General features: G+C 34.0%; 2 protein-coding genes across 9 annotated transcripts; one reads left to right on the top strand and one right to left on the bottom strand.

Annotated features, from left to right (window-relative positions):
* Nucleotides 1–1660: 1660 nt before the first annotated feature.
* Nucleotides 1661–11749, bottom strand: ABCI11 (non-intrinsic ABC protein 14). Of its 8 annotated transcripts, XM_089720923.1 has the most exons (14): nt 11560–11749; nt 11392–11479; nt 11170–11249; nt 11029–11080; nt 10797–10930; nt 10036–10150; nt 9784–9870; nt 9596–9644; nt 8958–9042; nt 8146–8366; nt 4028–4103; nt 3774–3884; nt 2180–2385; nt 1661–2082 (listed from the first exon to the last, which is right to left on the bottom strand). In XM_089720923.1, exons 1-10 carry the CDS (start codon nt 11646–11648, stop codon nt 8288–8290), a joined length of 858 nt encoding a protein of 285 aa, XP_089577049.1. In that variant the 5' UTR covers nt 11649–11749; the 3' UTR covers nt 1661–2082; nt 2180–2385; nt 3774–3884; nt 4028–4103; nt 8146–8287. The 8 variants fall into 8 exon arrangements, with proteins under 8 accessions (XP_089577049.1, XP_089577052.1, XP_089577047.1 ...); XM_089720926.1 differs by lacking the exon at nt 3774–3884; XM_089720921.1 differs by lacking the exons at nt 3774–3884; nt 4028–4103.
* On the top strand, nt 3303–7318 carry LOC105630360 (regulator of nonsense transcript protein). The gene is made up of 5 exons (XM_020677887.3): nt 3303–3494; nt 3575–3641; nt 4378–5126; nt 5680–5950; nt 7110–7318. The coding sequence occupies exons 1-5, from the start codon at nt 3489–3491 to the stop codon at nt 7127–7129; spliced, it is 1113 nt and encodes a 370-aa protein (XP_020533546.1). The 5' UTR covers nt 3303–3488; the 3' UTR covers nt 7130–7318.
* Nucleotides 11750–16903: the final 5154 nt, after the last annotated feature.

Here is a 16903-nt window from a genome sequence, read left to right as displayed (position 1 = left end):
GATTTTTCTTTTTTTTTTTTTTTAAGAAACAAAACGTCTAATTGTTATATTTAAAATTGACATGTTTTTTGTTTTAGGATATAAGTCTAAAAACATATTTATTGACAATTCTCTCAACTTCTTCTAAATGGTTTGGGATATCACATGTAATTATAAAATATGTACTTTAATAAAATTTATTATTTTATGCATCCTTTTTCACCTTTTAGAAGCTTATCAGTTTCTTCACCAAATACATACCCCTCCATTCCTAAAGGCTTATACATTTCACGTCATTTAAGAAAATCATTAAATTTGTTTAAATTACAATAAATTTTTTAGATATTGAAGTAATAATTATTGATCATATACTAAAGATAAAATATGAAAAAAAAACTTATTATTCGGTAAAACTACAAATGTGACAAGTATTTTGTAATATCGTACTTTAGCAATGTAACAAGTATTTAAGAATGAAGATAATATTTATTTTGATGGTATTTATCGCTGCTGCTACTTTTTTTTTTTTTTTTTAAATATGTTTTTCAAAACTAAATATAAATTATGATTATAAAAATCAAAAACGTAATTTTTTTTTTCCGAAGTAATTGAGCTGCAAAATTCATCAATATTTTAATAGAAGAAGAAGCTAGAATTAAAACTTGCACACGTACACCTGCATGTTCACTTCATAATGGAATATCCACAGACCTTTATTAGGTGCCCCATGGCCTATGAATATGAATCAATTGCAAATAGGAAATTTAGAATTCATGTGCCAATAAGAAATGAAAAAAACCATACTGATTTCACAAATATGCACGTGGGATTCACATGGTCGCTATCTAATCATGTGCGTAATTTCTCGTGACTCACCACTAACCCCACAAAATGACTGGTTAGTGTTTGTTTTGGTAGGATGAATTGGCATGGAAAAGAGTAGAATTTTCGGGGGAAAACATTTGTTGTATAGTATTTGGTTAGATTGCTAAAAAGAGGATCCTTCAACATGCACCTAATCCTGTCTTTTGATAGATTTGGGTAAGATTGTCTCAACTCTCGACTATAGTGTATTTGCTTTTAGGGTGTTACAAACAAATATGGGACAGCCTCACCTGGCACATTTGATTGGCTGGCTGGTGGTGCTAATTTTGCTAATTAGTTAATTATACTTAATTATTATCATCTTTTATGGATATAATTGATGAATTTTCAAGACATGCACTTATGGGATTGAGCTTAACATTACCTAAATTATTGTTTTTCTATAAAAAGAAAAACAATTTGAACTCTAATCACTAGTTAAAAGTAAAACCGTGCAGTGAGCTACCAATAAGATATTACTTGAAGTGGTTAACGGTCTCAATTTCCTTAAGGATGAGACACAAGTTCGATCCCTGAAAATTTTGCTAAGAGAGCCAAAAATTTTTACGCTCTACAGCTCGGAAAAGCCAAAAACCTTTATACATCACGGCTCGAGGGAATTAAACCTGCTGAAAAGATATACCCCTTATTATTTATGTGAGGTAAGCATAAATCCTAGCTTCGCCCTGACCCTGTTACCGAATCTGTCAAAACGAAATGATATCATTTTCACATTACTAGGAAAGCTAAACCTTTACCAATTTGAACTGATAATTATTTCCTCGTTGTTGTATAATCCAATAATTAGTATTGGAAATAGTAAACACATCGCATGTTCATCCATTATGTAAATGACTTTCTTTGCAATTTTAATAATTCCACAGCAATTTGACGTAATGTACTCATTTTTAACAGAAATGAAGCTGTTTCAGTTCACGGGAAACGATATTACATGTAACCAAAATTTGAGAGGCATACAAACTCAAGAGGCAAAGCACGAACAGTACCAAACGTGTTACTATCATCATCATATCATGTGTCGCCATCGACATCACTGAAACTGTTATACACAGTATTACTATAACCAATTTTTCGTGTTAACTGAACCTCCTCTTTGTCAATGTCGGATCCAGTTGGACTAAGATTATCCATACTTGAAAACCCTCGTGGCGTTTGTCAACAGAGTTTCAACAGTTCTGTCTACATGGCTTCTTGTGCACTAGATGTTTGTGGGCTAAACTATAACATATCGCACCCAGCAACATTATTCAAGTGGTCTCTTCAATAATATATAAAAAAGAAAAAGCAACCAAGAAATTTCAGAAGTTGAACTCACGTCATTAATGATATCTAAATCATGCCTGCATCAAATTTGCCCTTCCAAGACAAATCACAGCTCAATGCAGAAACTCAATTTTCGGAATATAAAGCATTCTTCAAATAGAGAGGGAGAAAAAGGAAATCGGGATGAAACATGTCGCTCCTGTTATATTATAGTTCCTTATAGAAACTGGACATCTATTACTACTTGGTCCCAAAATCCTGCAAGGAAGCAAAAAAGAACACATAAACCATAGCATAACTAGTTGAAAAAGAATTACAGATTAGTAAATCAAAATAATCATAGCTCCAATGATATGAAATTCTCAGTGGATGGCCATTTAACCAAAGTACAAACAAGAACCTGAATTCCACAGGGCGAAAAGTGGTAACGAGTGGGGACAATTGGTTATTGACGATAGCAATGCTAATAATAATAATAATAACAGCATATCACAACATAACAAGCTGGCAATCAGTGATAAGTACACACAATGACCCACTCTCAATTTTATACACTAAAGCAAAGATCTTTAATGCAGCAAGCACAGTAGTGCTGGTGTACGATATCGGAACCATTCAGTTAGAAGTATCTTAACAGAAGCATTTGCTACAGAGCTAAGAGATTTTATCACTTTACCACTTTTGACCCATAATATTGTAATGTAATCACTCTTGTCCCACACTTTTCTTTTGGTCCTACTAGAAATTGTGTCCTTGATGTCACTAATTACCTTGTACAATAGACATGATATTTAAAAAAAATTATTCAGAAAGTAATCTTTACGGAGATTTGATTACGTTAACATGTCCATGCTCGCTTATGGTATATACCTCCATTAGCAAAGGAATATGTTTATCTGCATGTAGATTCAGGTAGTACTTAATCTATGGACAACATGATAAATGCATCCGTGACAACAAGTTGATGTGGTTGCTCCATGGGTAATGTGCATGCACTTATGAAACCATACAAACGCCTCAAGCATACATGGCAAGTGTAACACCCCCCCACCCCTTCTGGGGGTTTCCCAACTACTCCCCAAGTCCTGTACTTGATTTGATTTTGACAAAGAACAGCCAACCAAAGGCTTGTTTATATCTCAATGTTTCTCTCTACCCACAACCAAACCAGACCCTTCTAGCACCCACTGATTCCAACTTACTGAATCATCGTGATGATAAGATGCTTGTTCTTTTGCTTTCAGTTGATCCTAATATCTTCTTTTTAAGTCCTGTTTACGTAGCGTATCTAAATCTATCTCAATATAGCCCTTATGACAACAAAGGCAATCTCAAACCAAGTCCTTTAGAGACAGATCAATATGACTGTAAGTCCATACTCTTACCAAATTTAGAATAGCAGATATTAATTATCATTCAACTTCATATTTGCATTTCATTTTTGCAGTTATTAGGTTGGATGCACAATAAGCTACGGCATACCAGCATTGAGCCGTTCAAAGATTTTACAATAGGTATTCCAACTTTCTTCATTCTTCTTCTTTTCTTTTATATATAAATACATAGATACCCACACATATGGACAGTTCTCTGTATGATCACATGAAGAGGTCAACCAGACAACAGTAAAAAACAGAGGCCTTTACCACCAGATACTGAAAGTCTCAGACAGACCATCATCCATGGAAGAAACATCTCTACTTTAGAAACTTTCAAAAGACAGAGTGAGACCACTGACCACCTGTAGTCACAACCAGCTGAACTATGTCCAAAATAAGCTAATTTTTCAAAAAGATTAACTAGGCATAAATACTGTCAATCGTCTCATTTTTCCAAAATTTTGCAACGAGAGATAAAATAAACGAGAGAAAATAGCTCAGTGTAAGTGTTGCCACCTAACCTGTTTCAGAGTTTCCAGCGCTAGTTGAATCTTGAGACAACACACCCTTAATATTACAGTGCAACTTGACCTCTCTCTACAGTGAGACAGTCAGAAATTGGTAGATTAGAACATATATAGCATCCACCTTGCAATTCAAATAATGTGTTGTGTGCAGTATTACCACGTTGTTGAATAAATAAATGATCCTCTAACCTACTTTGTTGCTCTTGTGATGGTTGCTTAGCCGCTAGAGTGGTAAGCATTTCCATTTAAGTGCCAAAATCAGTCATGGCGAATGTTATCTTTCTCTGCTTAAACTCTCCAATTTCTTCCCATGTCCTAATTTTTCTCAATACTCTCGTCTCCAGAGAACTATTGTGCTTGCCTTTCAGCAAAGTCACTCCCTGACGACAAAGTTTCCCCAAAAAGGCCAAGGTTTGGCTCCAGATATGAGAAATGTGAAAATACCTCATACAAAGCTGAAGCCACGAGAGCAGATGAGAATAATGATGAAACATCTATTCCTATGTCTGAGCTTTATCATGGTTTTCTCGCAATTGGAACTCTCGGTTCAAAACCAGTTAACAGTGAGTCGGCACCAGCAACATTTCACATGTCTTTAGAGAATATTGCAGATGAAAAAACAGAGGTGACACAGAATGACTTGAAGCTCATAAACGATGAACTAGAAAAGTTTCTTGATGCTGAAGCTGAAGAAGAAGGTTGCAATGAATCATTGGCAAGGAGCAGTTATGTTAGCACCATTACACTCAATGGCATGCAAATGGAAGGAACAGATACTGATGGTAATGAAAAGACTGCAATATGTCCACTTCAAGGTTATCTATTTCGATCATCAATAGAACTGCCCGAAACAAGAGTTGAACTAAAGAAAGAAAAAACATCTCTAGGGGAGATGTTTCGTAAGACAAAGATTACTGATGAAATTTCTGCAGAAACTGAAGGGAAAGGCAAGACGCACACCAGGGAAGCACATAAATCTGCTAAACACCTCATCAAAAAGATCCTACGAAAGTTTCATGCTTCAAGAAATCCTGTCCCTCCTTCCAGTGAGGGAGCTTCCAATTCTGTTCCAACAAAGAAAAAGCTTAATAAGGTGTGTCTACCAGCTCTAAATTTCCTAAGATAAGGAAAGAGATCCTATGATTCTATCCATAAACCTCTGATATTATTGCTACACCCTTATAATCTATGGTCAAATATGGTGAAAGCTAATTTGTTTCTTGAATCATGCTATCAGAATTTCTGGACAATTGGTTGTCAAGTTAAATAATGGGATGGAGCAGATTTTTAAATCTATTGTGACTCAACCAGAGGGATCTTGACAAGAGAAAGCCATCGATGGCTGAACACAAAATAGGCTTCGGGGGAAACATAATCCTGTCTAGATCTTAGAACTACAAACTACTCATTTCATTAGTGCCTTTCGAATAACCAATTTAGACCATCTGAGTAACCTGTATTCATAACCAAAGAGTATACTTTCCAATAGAAAATTCTCCACAGGACAACAAATCCACATCAAAATAAAAACACATCGCTCAGGAACAATTATCTGGAACATTCTATAGTAGGAACCTTGCTGCCCAAAATAAATTAAATCATATTTCCTACTAGATTTCTTATTTATTTTCATCTTTGGCATGCAGGTACTTAGAATGTTACATAGAAAAGTCCATCCTGAAAACCCTACAGCCGAAAAAGAGTTCACTACGTCCCGTAAAGAGAAGATTAAGATGGATCTGCATCATAAAGCAGACCTTGTGCACCAGGATGAAGACAACAGAAAATTTCTTCCAGGATTCAAGTCGGTGGAAGGGATAAAATGGTACAAGAACAACTTGAAACTTTCCCAATATGCACTGGGTGGATGCAACTCATCTGGAAACAGGGAACACTGGATCAAAACAGATGCAGACTGTAAGTGCTGAATCTTGACCTTTTGAATAACATAGAAATTTATTTTAATTTTAATTTAATTATGGATTTCTTAGTAAGGTACCTTGTCAATAATTTGTTACAATAAGGAAAGATGAATAATTCTTATCTAAAAAAAAAACAAAAAAAGGAAAAATGCATAAAAATTATATATATATATTTGTAAGTTCATATGTCCATAGATAAGATTCAGAAACATAAATGATTAATGGCACCTTAAGTCAATGTAATTGTAAGGAACTTCGAATAAAGCACAAGACTTAGAAATAATGTTGTGATGGATGCTAAATGCCATGACTAGTTAATTATAATACAAGAGATTCTATTAAAAGCATGGAATATTAAAATTACAAAACAGCAAAATTGAGCTTGCAAAAATTATTCACCCAACAGCTAATATCCATGTGTTTATTGCAACATCCAAGTACAACAACATTTTTGAAAAATACAAGGGACTGTACAATGTCAACCAGTATGACAAACAGATTTGCCGCAGCCATCAATGCATAATAACGCTAACATAACTAAGCATTAGCACCAACTAGTTGGTTGGTTACATATCCACTAACAACTAAAAGGAACATATATTGATAATACATTTGTCACACTGCAAAAGAAACGTCATTTTTATAGGATATTCCAGTATATCTCCAGTTACCTTTCTTCATCAAACTGTTAATATCATAGCCCATACACATTGTAACCACTTTTTTAGCATTCCATTTTGTCACATAATGCCATCTGTAACTGTTCCATTCCATACAATCTATTTACTAGAAAAAAAAAATTACAATAATAGATATAGGCAATATTTGAGATATCGTATAATGAGGACACATTGATCAACAATTTTTTAGAGAAAAAACACAAAAGAAACTTTAATACCCATGCCATATTTGTCACTAGTATCAGAATGCAGGATCTAAATTCCAGAATAACTAAACTGCAAATATCAAAGTCAGTCATAATCTTCCCACAATTTATTCCATATATGCAATTATATTATTGACTGCTTATAAAGAAGAGACATTATTCCTTTTTTTCCATAATGCAACGTTGACCACCTTGTCATCTTCGAGCAGTAGCTTTGAGATGATTAATTTATGAATGAATGTATCTGACCCTTGATATTGGACTGTAGACTTGGTGCTGGAGCTGTAGCAAAGGAATGGAAATGCTTGCTCATGGTGTCTGATAATATCATCTACGTTCTTATGCATGTGTGGGTGATTTAGTAATAATGAAATCGAAAAGATGGAAGTAATGAGGTATCCATATTATTTCTGTGTAATATGTGTGGGCAGTAAAATGTTGTGTAACATTTCTAATCAGTAAACATAATTTGTTCTATTTGCAAGTGTTATTTGAATTTTAGAGAATTATTCTGTCTCCATGAACAATTAATTGATCCAGAAGCAAATGTTGTGAGGTGGGCAGAACCTCGTTTATTATGAGAATACATAGCAAGAACTACAGTTAGTATGAGAAATCTAGCAAAAACATTTGATCCCAAATCTTAACCAAAAAGGTAAACAATGATTCATTTGGCCAAATGTTTCAGAAGCTTGACAAGGACTAACGATTGAAAATTTAGGCTGCTAAATTTTAAAAGATCCAAAAAAAAGGCCAAGGAACAAGAATAGGAAGGGGAGGTTTCCAGAAGACAAAGCAGAAGCAAAAAATTGCAGATACTTAAAACTAGAGTCTGGTTTTAGATGTTGTATTCTCATTCACATACTAACACTATTTTCCAGTCCCAAGATTACTGGCTACTATAGTTCACACCAAGAATTTTTGTTTTCTGATAAGTATCATGAGTGATGCTTGTAATAGAGCTTCAATAGCCCTACCTTTCTATAACATTATATACCATTAGAAGTTAGTTAAACCAGTAAAGCAATGCCGAAGCAGGGCCCCTACCTCCTCCATTATTATGGTCAAAAAAGGTCCCTCTTACATTAACACCTTTCAATTTTTTTTTTTAATGCTATCAGCCACCTCAAAACTGTTCCAGAACTGAGCCTGCTTTTTCCAACTGAACAAATTATTATTGAGTCCAATTTAAAACCAAAACATATCATAGTGATTAGATGGGTTGAAATGGATTTATGACATGAGATTGACTTCACATCCAGTAATCCCATCATTAACAATTTTGAGAATTCAGGATATATTACCTAGAGATATCTCCATTTTAATTCTCTTCCATGGACCTTTTCTTCCAACTAAGTGCAGTTTTTGGAGAGTAAAAGCACCTAGCCACTAGATTCATCAGAGTCAAACCTCATAGCATCGGATGGTGATAGGTAGGAATAGCCGCTATTCTGGAAGCAGCTCTTCCTTGAGAAATCCACCCATTTCCATCCTCCAAGAGTGATCAACTAGAGCTGCTAACTCTCTGGAGACACCAGAAGGTCCATAAGGAAAAGAATTACCATATGCATTATGTCAAAGAAACAGAGATAAGCAAATACATGTTGCGGTGCCTTGTAACAGTTTACATTCAGCAAATTAGTTCATGTTTATGGAATTCAAGAATGAAATCGATCTTGGATGCAGAAAACAGATTCAGCTATAGAACAATAAAATGCAGAATGGCATGGGTTGAGTCCAAGCCATCACACTAGACGGTATCATAAAGATAATATCATAGTACAATAATTTCTTGGAGCTCAGCATTGATCCTTTTCTCTTTCTTCATTTCTGTTTAGAACACGGTCTATCTGGTTCTGATGGTGTTTAAATTCAAAAATTGTTAAAAAGTGTATGCAATAGGGAATTGTAAGGCTATGTCCCTGACTTCTTATAGGTGAAATCTAATTTTAACACATAGGACAACAACAGAAAGCTTTAAAACAGACATCTCTCCCCATCAATTATAGTGCTTAATCATTAGATTACTAGTTGTAAATCAAAGTAAAATGTAAAAGAAAAAGAAAAACTTTGTGTTCTTTGGAACTTACAAAAGCCTTTAAGTTACAGTACTTACTTGAGGTCATGACTGACAACGAGTAAGGTCAATTCTTTCTTCAGCTGCTTTAAAAGCTTTACGACATCAGCTCGAGCCTTCCAGTCTGATATTGAAAGCATTATTGACAATATTCAACATAGTTATTTCAACCAGCTGGAAAATATTCCAAAGGAAAAGGCCAAGGTATGTATGAAGCATACAGGAGCACACTAACCATATACACAATAAAGTTTGTAAAAGTGAGGTGTGTCAGTGTGCTGCAGATTAGCATTACATTTTAGAATTTCAAGCTAAAGACTCATTTGAAATGGGAGCAAGTATTAAATTGAAGTAGAATGAAGTGATCCGACCAACCCCTGCACTTTCGACAAGGTATGATCAAGGGTTCAAACACTAGTGCATAAAGGGTTATTAAAGTGGTAAAACTTTTATTGTGAAACTTCAGCCATCCTTTTAATGATTTCATATAGATTCCAGAGCAAGAATTGACAGAAAAATCATTGCAGTGTCTTAGAAAACAGTGCAGCAGAATTCTGTAGGCTTCATGTTTGATTATTGATTAAAATCTACTTAACTCTGGTGTTCACAAACCATCAATTAAACAAGGAAGATAACAAGTGAATTAGGAACCAAAAAGAAAAAGATGGAACTCATACCGAGACCAGCGAGAGGTTCGTCCAATATCAATAAATCAGGAACTTGTACCTGAATATCAAAATACATTACTTTTGTCAACCATAGCATGAAATAGATAAGAAAAGTCGTAAAAGCATCAAATATTATGACTTTAGGTTGAAGCCTGTGATGAAATGAACCTAATCATGGACTAATAGTACGTTCTTACTAGTTGGATTGCTAAAGCAAGCCTGCGTTTGTAGCCACCACTAAGAGATTGAGGATCTTTGTCAAAGGGGATCCCATTTAATCCAACCTGAGGTAATTAAATTAGAAATATAATTTATTAAGAATAGGAAGTGGAAAGCAATATAACAAGCAAGACCTCAAGAGTGAGCATGCACACATATGCCTTAATTAAGAAGAGGAGGGCAAGTGGATGAAGGCTCACAAATTGCTTAATGGAAAACAGCGTTCATACCCAAGTAACAGCTTTCTGAAGATTCAGAGCAAGATACTCCTTCAATTGAAGGCTGCCCTTTTTCCTTGGCCATCCAAATATAACTTCATCAATTATAGTATCCGCCACAAAATACCTAGACAGCAAGAAATAATCCTTAGAAACTTTGACTATACAAAACCTTGAGAGAGTACAGGACATTTTCATATATTAGTCTAGGAAATCACACTTATCAAGGAACATGAGATATTTAACCCTCTTCCATGAATGGAATAGTGTGTTCCCAGACCAAGATTGCGAGCTAATAAACAATAAAGCTAACTTAAGAACAGAAATCTCTTGAAATCTACAATGACATGCAAGATTACATAATCACATATATATTTAAAAGATGCTAATAATATTGTTAGGAAACATCTTTCTTCAATATAAATTCAACTTCAAAAGCAGTGTATATGTGTTAGGAATAAATGAAATCATGAATATGGAATTAATATATTCAACTAAAAAGGTTCATTTGCAAATTAATTTTTCATATTTGGACTTTGCAATTAAATGTAAAATTCATTTTGAATATGTAGCAACACCAGCATGAATCATGAGTTCATTAGCTAGCCCTTTTAAGTTTACATTTCAATTTGCAAATTCTTTCTATTTTGGTTGAATTTTTCTTGAGTAACCAACTCCATAGAATTAAAAATTTAGAACTCCGAGTGAATGTTCATTAATGCCAACACCTCAAGTGTGCATTTCCAATTGAAAAAAAAAGCTCTTAATGATACCTCTCAGGAAACTGAAAGACAATACCAACTCTTTCTGGAGATAGCGGTTCACTAGATTGATATGGATTACCATCATTCCTGTATCTTTGGATGCAAATGGAACCTGAAGTTGGCTCACTTAACCCTGCAAGAAGCTAACACAAAGAACATACCAAGTTAAAGATTTCTAAAACTAATAGTAACAACATTAAACACATCTAGAAGATCAAACATGAAGCAGAAAGCCACAGACCTGCAAGAGAGTAGTTTTTCCACTTCCACTCTGACCAAAAATCAAGCCAAAACTGAAACGTAATGGACCCAAAAAAATTAAGCCCATGAAATATATTCATTTTATAACCATCAATAACTACATTAGAAACACAAGAACTACCTCTTCTCCGGTAAAGAAAAACTAACTTCATTTAAAATGTTGAGCTGGGTTCCAGGAGGCCTATAGCTAACATCCCTAACCTTAGATTACCAAACAATAATGGTCTCAGTATTAACCTAATTATGCTTGGAATAAATTAACAAATGACCAAAAGAAGAATAAAATCAAGCAGGGAATCATCATCATCATCATCATCATCATCATCATCATTTGGTAACTAACTTCGAAGCAAGAAAAATCGCAGGAGATTGTGGGAGATTGATGAAGTCTGTTGAAACTCAATTTCCTATTAATAAAAATCAAGCAAAGGCTGAATGAAATGAATTAGAAATAATATTAAGTGAATAAAAAATAAATAACAGTTAAATATTGAAATCGAGAAATGCTCGCCTGTAGCGTGATTTGGTTGACAAATGGGCTGGCAATAGCAGTGGTCTCCGACTAATAACTGAAGCGATCGTCGAAGTCGAGGTGGCCATTTCGGATGCCGGATTATGAGCCACGGTGACCGACGTGGATGAGGCTTCGGAGCTAGATTATACACTCTTTAGGTTTAACCCCGGATAGGAGAAATTCTTTACGTTATGGATCATTAAATCTTCTGAGAAGCACTTGTTTTAGATCCAAACAAGCCCAACGATGAGGCCCAACCCATGAAGATTGAATCCTTTTTTCTATTTATTTTAGTTTCTTAGTTATGTACAACGGTTACCAATGGCCGCTGTAGCTGATAGTTGTTAATTATTAAAACGGTTATTTAATAAAAATTTATATCAATAAAAGTATAATTATATTTATAAATTGTTTTTTATATGTAATATTTTATAAAGTAAATATTATTTTATTTTAATTATTATATAAATAAAAGATATTAATTAATTTTTTATAATAATATTTAATAATTATTTATTATTTTTAAATAATTAGAAATAAAATGTATCCGGATGGATGGGCTATATGGTTACTCGTTGTATGAAAAAACTTTGTGATATTTGGACTAATAGATAGTTTCGGCCTCAAAGGAAATGTTGCCCAATTTTCGGTAAATATAATTATAAGATTTTTTTTTGAAAGGAACCATAATAAGATTAAGATAATGTTAATGAATTAGAAAGTATAATAATTTATAATACAGATATAAGAAGGAATACTAAATTATGGTACACCAAGGCAGAGCCTAATGGTAAGTGCATATAGGACTCGTTAATAGATTTGAGTTCGAATCTCCTTCCCCCAATACTCAAAAAAAAAATCCTAAATTATGATTCTATATTTAGGGTTTCTGTCACGACCCGTTTCCGTGGGCCGGACCGGCACTAGAGCCCAGGTAAGCTTAAGGCTCCCGAGGCCCGTAGTAAGCCTGAATCACTAAAATTTATTATTTCAATATAAATTTCAAACATTCAGCCCATATTATAAAAAAAATAAACCTCAATCCTTTTTATTAAATCTCGGCCCAAATTTATCAGCTACAACATTCCACGGTTCGGACCCAATTAATAGTACATCACATTTTTAATATGGGCTCACATAATTATATCGTCTATGTTAATACACGACTAATTGTACGCAAATTCTACAACTGCGGAGTCACTAACTAATAGATATACATAGATTTTTATATATCTAGATACATAGCAAAATATTTATTGGTCTAGGAAAAATTTTCTTTCTAGCTCTGCGACGAAGGAACATAGCTTAACCGAATTAAAGAGAAACTTACTTCCTGAAAAATTAAACAAGATATGTGAGCTTTCTAAGGAGTAACTATTATTGCACAACACACACATTCACACATATGTGTAAATATATCAATCTAGTCATCTGACTAGTTATATGCTCACGCAGCCAGTCACACAAATGACATGTCACCAGCACTCACAATCATTAACATCTTCATATAATCACATCACGTGAAAATTAGTCAGTGGAGTCACCGAACCCCCGATGAGCCGTCCTCCCACATGGCTCATCCTCTCACATGTGCACCAGGGAGCCGATCCCCCATACTGGCCGACCGGTCTAATCCTCACTTGACCAGCCCTCTCATTGTTTTTCTATCCTCTCTTTTCTTTTTCATACCAACAGGAGGCAACCCGGTCGTCTCCATCAAATCTAGATCATCAGGCGCTCACAACAGGAGGCCACCCTGCGAGCTGCGATCAAATCTAGATTATCCGGTGCGCCCAATAAAGAAGCCAACCTGTGGTTAATAGTAACGGTAACAGTAGGTGCACACGGGGGCGCCGATCTCCCATTTACCCGGCTAACAGAAACAGAATCAGGATCCATATAACAGAATCAGAATATAACAGAAATCAGAATCAGGATCCGTATAACAGAAACAGTCTCACAAACCCATGGTGACCCACTTCATCCCAACTCCACACAAACAAAGCATAGCATAAACACAACACAATTAATCAAACATTGCAATTAAGTGCAGACATATTGATCAGTTGGACAACGTAATAAAATGCACAACTAGACAACCATTCTCAAGTGCAATTAAATAAATAACAAATAATAGTAAGAATAAACAAACAATAAAATAAATTATAATAATGGAAATAAATAAATAATTGAATAATTCAATGAATAATAATGAAAATAATTAAATAATTAGAGCACTCTATTTAATATTTATTAAGTTATAGAATTAATCTAAATAAACTTATTAATTATGTCATTACTTAAAACTAGTCTAAGTTCTATCGAAATTTCGGCAGCACCTCCCCTAAAAATTGGACTATCTACCTGCTCAAATATCGCAATATTATATATATTTATCAATCAATGTACACAGCCCATCCGTCGGGCAATCAACAAATTTAAGTCCCATCCTCCTTTCAGTACAAGTATGTCAACGTTCACTAAATAAATCTACAAATTATAATAACCTACAACATGTTCCAATGATTGTATTAATTGTCCTCTAACTAATTATCAAATAAATGTACACTTTATAAATAAAACTTGCGTCGATAAGTTAAATTCTAAACTAGCCACTAAAAATCAATGCTAACCTAAATAAAAATTCAATATATATATGTATATTTCTACGTTAGTATATCTAAAAGGGCACCCGTTACCTGAAATAGCTGCTGCCCACCAAGAGAAATAGCTTCAACTTGACTTAAACTTATATACAGTAAACAACTAACTCATTTCCCATCAAAATTTAAACTTAACAACAACATATAATTCATATCAAAGCAAAAACTCAAGGGAAAAGCTGAAATGGTCGCTGCCATCTAAAGTTTCCAACTTCTTTCGCCAAAACCTGCTGTAAACTAAATAATTGATTCATATAGGTAAGACTTCAGTTTATAGTTCAATTAAAGCTTCATTTTCCTCCATTTTGGCATACCTCTACCATTTCCATTTTAATTAAAGCAAATCCATGATCAAATTGTTTATCTAGCAAGAATAATATTATCGAGTACTAACTGACCTTAGCTCAAGTATTGGTAATTTAATTGTTGTAAAATTTATGCTATGCTTATACTTAGGAATTATACTAAATTTATACATTATATTATAGCTAGCAATGTCTCTTAAAAATTCTAAGTTAACATGTATAGATAATAGCTAGATTTCTCATTCCTAGACCAAAACTGTTAACCATAATAACCCACTCAACTTCATCAAGAAACTCAAATAATAATTCCTAAGTAGCTATGCTTATATAATTCCTGAGCAAAACACAGACAGTAGCTAGAAATGTACATTCTTATACCCATATTATTTAATTCATGATACCCTTTAAATAAAATTTAAAGGAACTATAAACATATTATAAATGGTTAGAATTTAATTACCTAGTTAAACAATTAGCGTCGGAAAAATGAATTTTCCGGTTAGGATGACCGGAAACAGCTCCAGCTATCTACATTTGCCCCCTGCCGGAGTTGAGGAAGACGGTAGCCGGTGGAGTCGCCAGAGGTGTTAGAAGGTGTAACCAGCCAGCCCTTGACTGGTTTCGCCGGAAATAGCAAAGAAGATCGGCGAGTCGACTGTCCCGATCGCCTAAGACCGCATCTCGCAGCTCCTTAGTTTGCTGCGCTAGCCTGAGGCAACAGAGGTGAGGGGAAAGGAGAGCGGCACGGGAACGGCAGCGGGAGGCGATGGGAATGGCGCTGGCTTCAGGTGATTGGAAAGGCAAAAGGGAAAGGGGGAGGGGGTGGAGGTCGCGCACATGGCGCTGGCGCCAGGAAGAAGAAGGGAAAAGAGAAAAGGAAGGAAAAGAAAAGAAAAAAAAATCTTGGGGCTTCTAGACCATTCCGGTTCGATTCGAACCGGTTTGGTCTAATTCAATGTCTTGGCTCGATTTGCTTGGTTCTCGGGTTTTTCACTTGGTTTTCCAATTATTCGTGTGGTTTTTGAAAAATCAATTTGATTTCTGAATCCGGTTCAATTCATTTGATTATTTTAATTAAGTTCTGTAACATTTCCTCCTTTAACCAAAATAAAATATAAAAATAAAAATAAACTATAATTAGTAAGGAGATTTGTTTTTAGGGTAAATATATATATATTAATCGCTGGGATTTTATATTATTTCTTGAAAACTTTAACTGTTTACGATTCGAAATTTTCGACATTTTATTTGGGCTTGGGCCCAACTCGTAAAACTTTGGACTCAAATTAGAATTGCTCGATCTTTACAACCCATACTATCAAAAATTCAGATTTTTGATTTAATAAAAATTCCTAAGTTTTGAAAATAAAAATTCGGGATATTTCAGTTTCCTAATTTAGATTTCTTCCAAAATATCTTATAGATTTTGGGGAAATACTTCATCAGCTAAGAGATGATCGAGAAATAGACCAATTACTAAGGGATAGTTTATTACCATTTTTATATATATAAAAGAGATAGAAAAGAGATGCAATAATAAAAACATGTTTAAAAGAAAGAGACATGTAGGAGAGATATTTCTAGAAGAGCGAGATATGTAAGAGAGAGAAGAGGAAAGCGTATCAACAGAAAAAAATAAAATCGCGTGAGGCATGATTTATAGTTTCATAAAACACGTTTTTTATTTTTTAAACTGTTTTAAAAAAAAAAGTTAAAAAGTAAATTTAAATATTTTTACAACATAAACATGTTTTTTTTTTATCAAAATTAAACGGAAAACTAAAAACCACAAAAATAATAATGGCGACCTAAATAAAGCAAAATAATTGTTAAGGTGTTAAGAAAATAAGCAAAATGATGCTTAGGTACTAATGGGTTATTGAAGAGACATGGCCCCTAAATTTTAAATAAAAATTAAAGAACAGTATAAAACATCTAACGGTAAAATCCAAAAAAAAAAAACATAAATTCTCTTTTTATTTTATTTTCTCTTTCAATCCCTGAGAATTCAAACAGAAAGATCTTACGGAATTTGTTTTGCTATAAACTGAAATTCCCTCACAAACTTGATCAAAATTTTGTTACAGAACATCGTAAACGACTATCTATGTATTTTTTGAATTTTGTTGCAGAACAATTTTTGAATTTTGTCTTCCTAGTCTAATTGCTCATTCGGCAAGGACTTGCAACCATTTTATCACCTTGTCTATGAATTTTGTACATTAAAATAATAAAAATTTTGAAAGAACATTACCTTGTCGTGCAACTTATCATATATATTGAATTGAATCAATTTTAGACAGACTGATTTATGATATCACAAAATGCATTCATCTCTCCCGCAAACGGAAAAAAAAAAAAAAAAAAGAGCTA

This window comes from Jatropha curcas, chromosome 1 (genome assembly GCF_041381405.1).
Source record: "Jatropha curcas cultivar XTBG-Jc1 chromosome 1, XTBG_Jcur_1.0, whole genome shotgun sequence".
NCBI classification, from domain to species: Eukaryota; Viridiplantae; Streptophyta; class Magnoliopsida; order Malpighiales; family Euphorbiaceae; genus Jatropha; species Jatropha curcas.
This window is presented reverse-complemented; position numbering and strand designations above follow the sequence as displayed.

Excerpts from the sequence above, each read along its gene's own strand:
- ABCI11 (XM_089720923.1), bottom strand. The coding sequence starts at position 11,648 with ATGGCCACCTCGACTTCGACGATCGCTTCAGTTATTAGTCGGAGACCA. Across the intron at positions 11,250-11,391 it reads GCGATTTTTCTTGCTTCGAA|GTTAGGGATGTTAGCTATAG; the intron begins GTTAGTTACCAA and ends TGGTAATCTAAG. Across the intron at positions 11,081-11,169 it reads TTTTCTTTACCGGAGAAGAG|TTTTGGCTTGATTTTTGGTC; the intron begins GTAGTTCTTGTG and ends ATTACGTTTCAG.
- LOC105630360 (XM_020677887.3), top strand. Across the intron at positions 3,642-4,377 it reads GTTCAAAGATTTTACAATAG|AGAACTATTGTGCTTGCCTT; the intron begins GTATTCCAACTT and ends TCTCGTCTCCAG. Across the intron at positions 5,127-5,679 it reads CAAAGAAAAAGCTTAATAAG|GTACTTAGAATGTTACATAG; the intron begins GTGTGTCTACCA and ends TTTGGCATGCAG.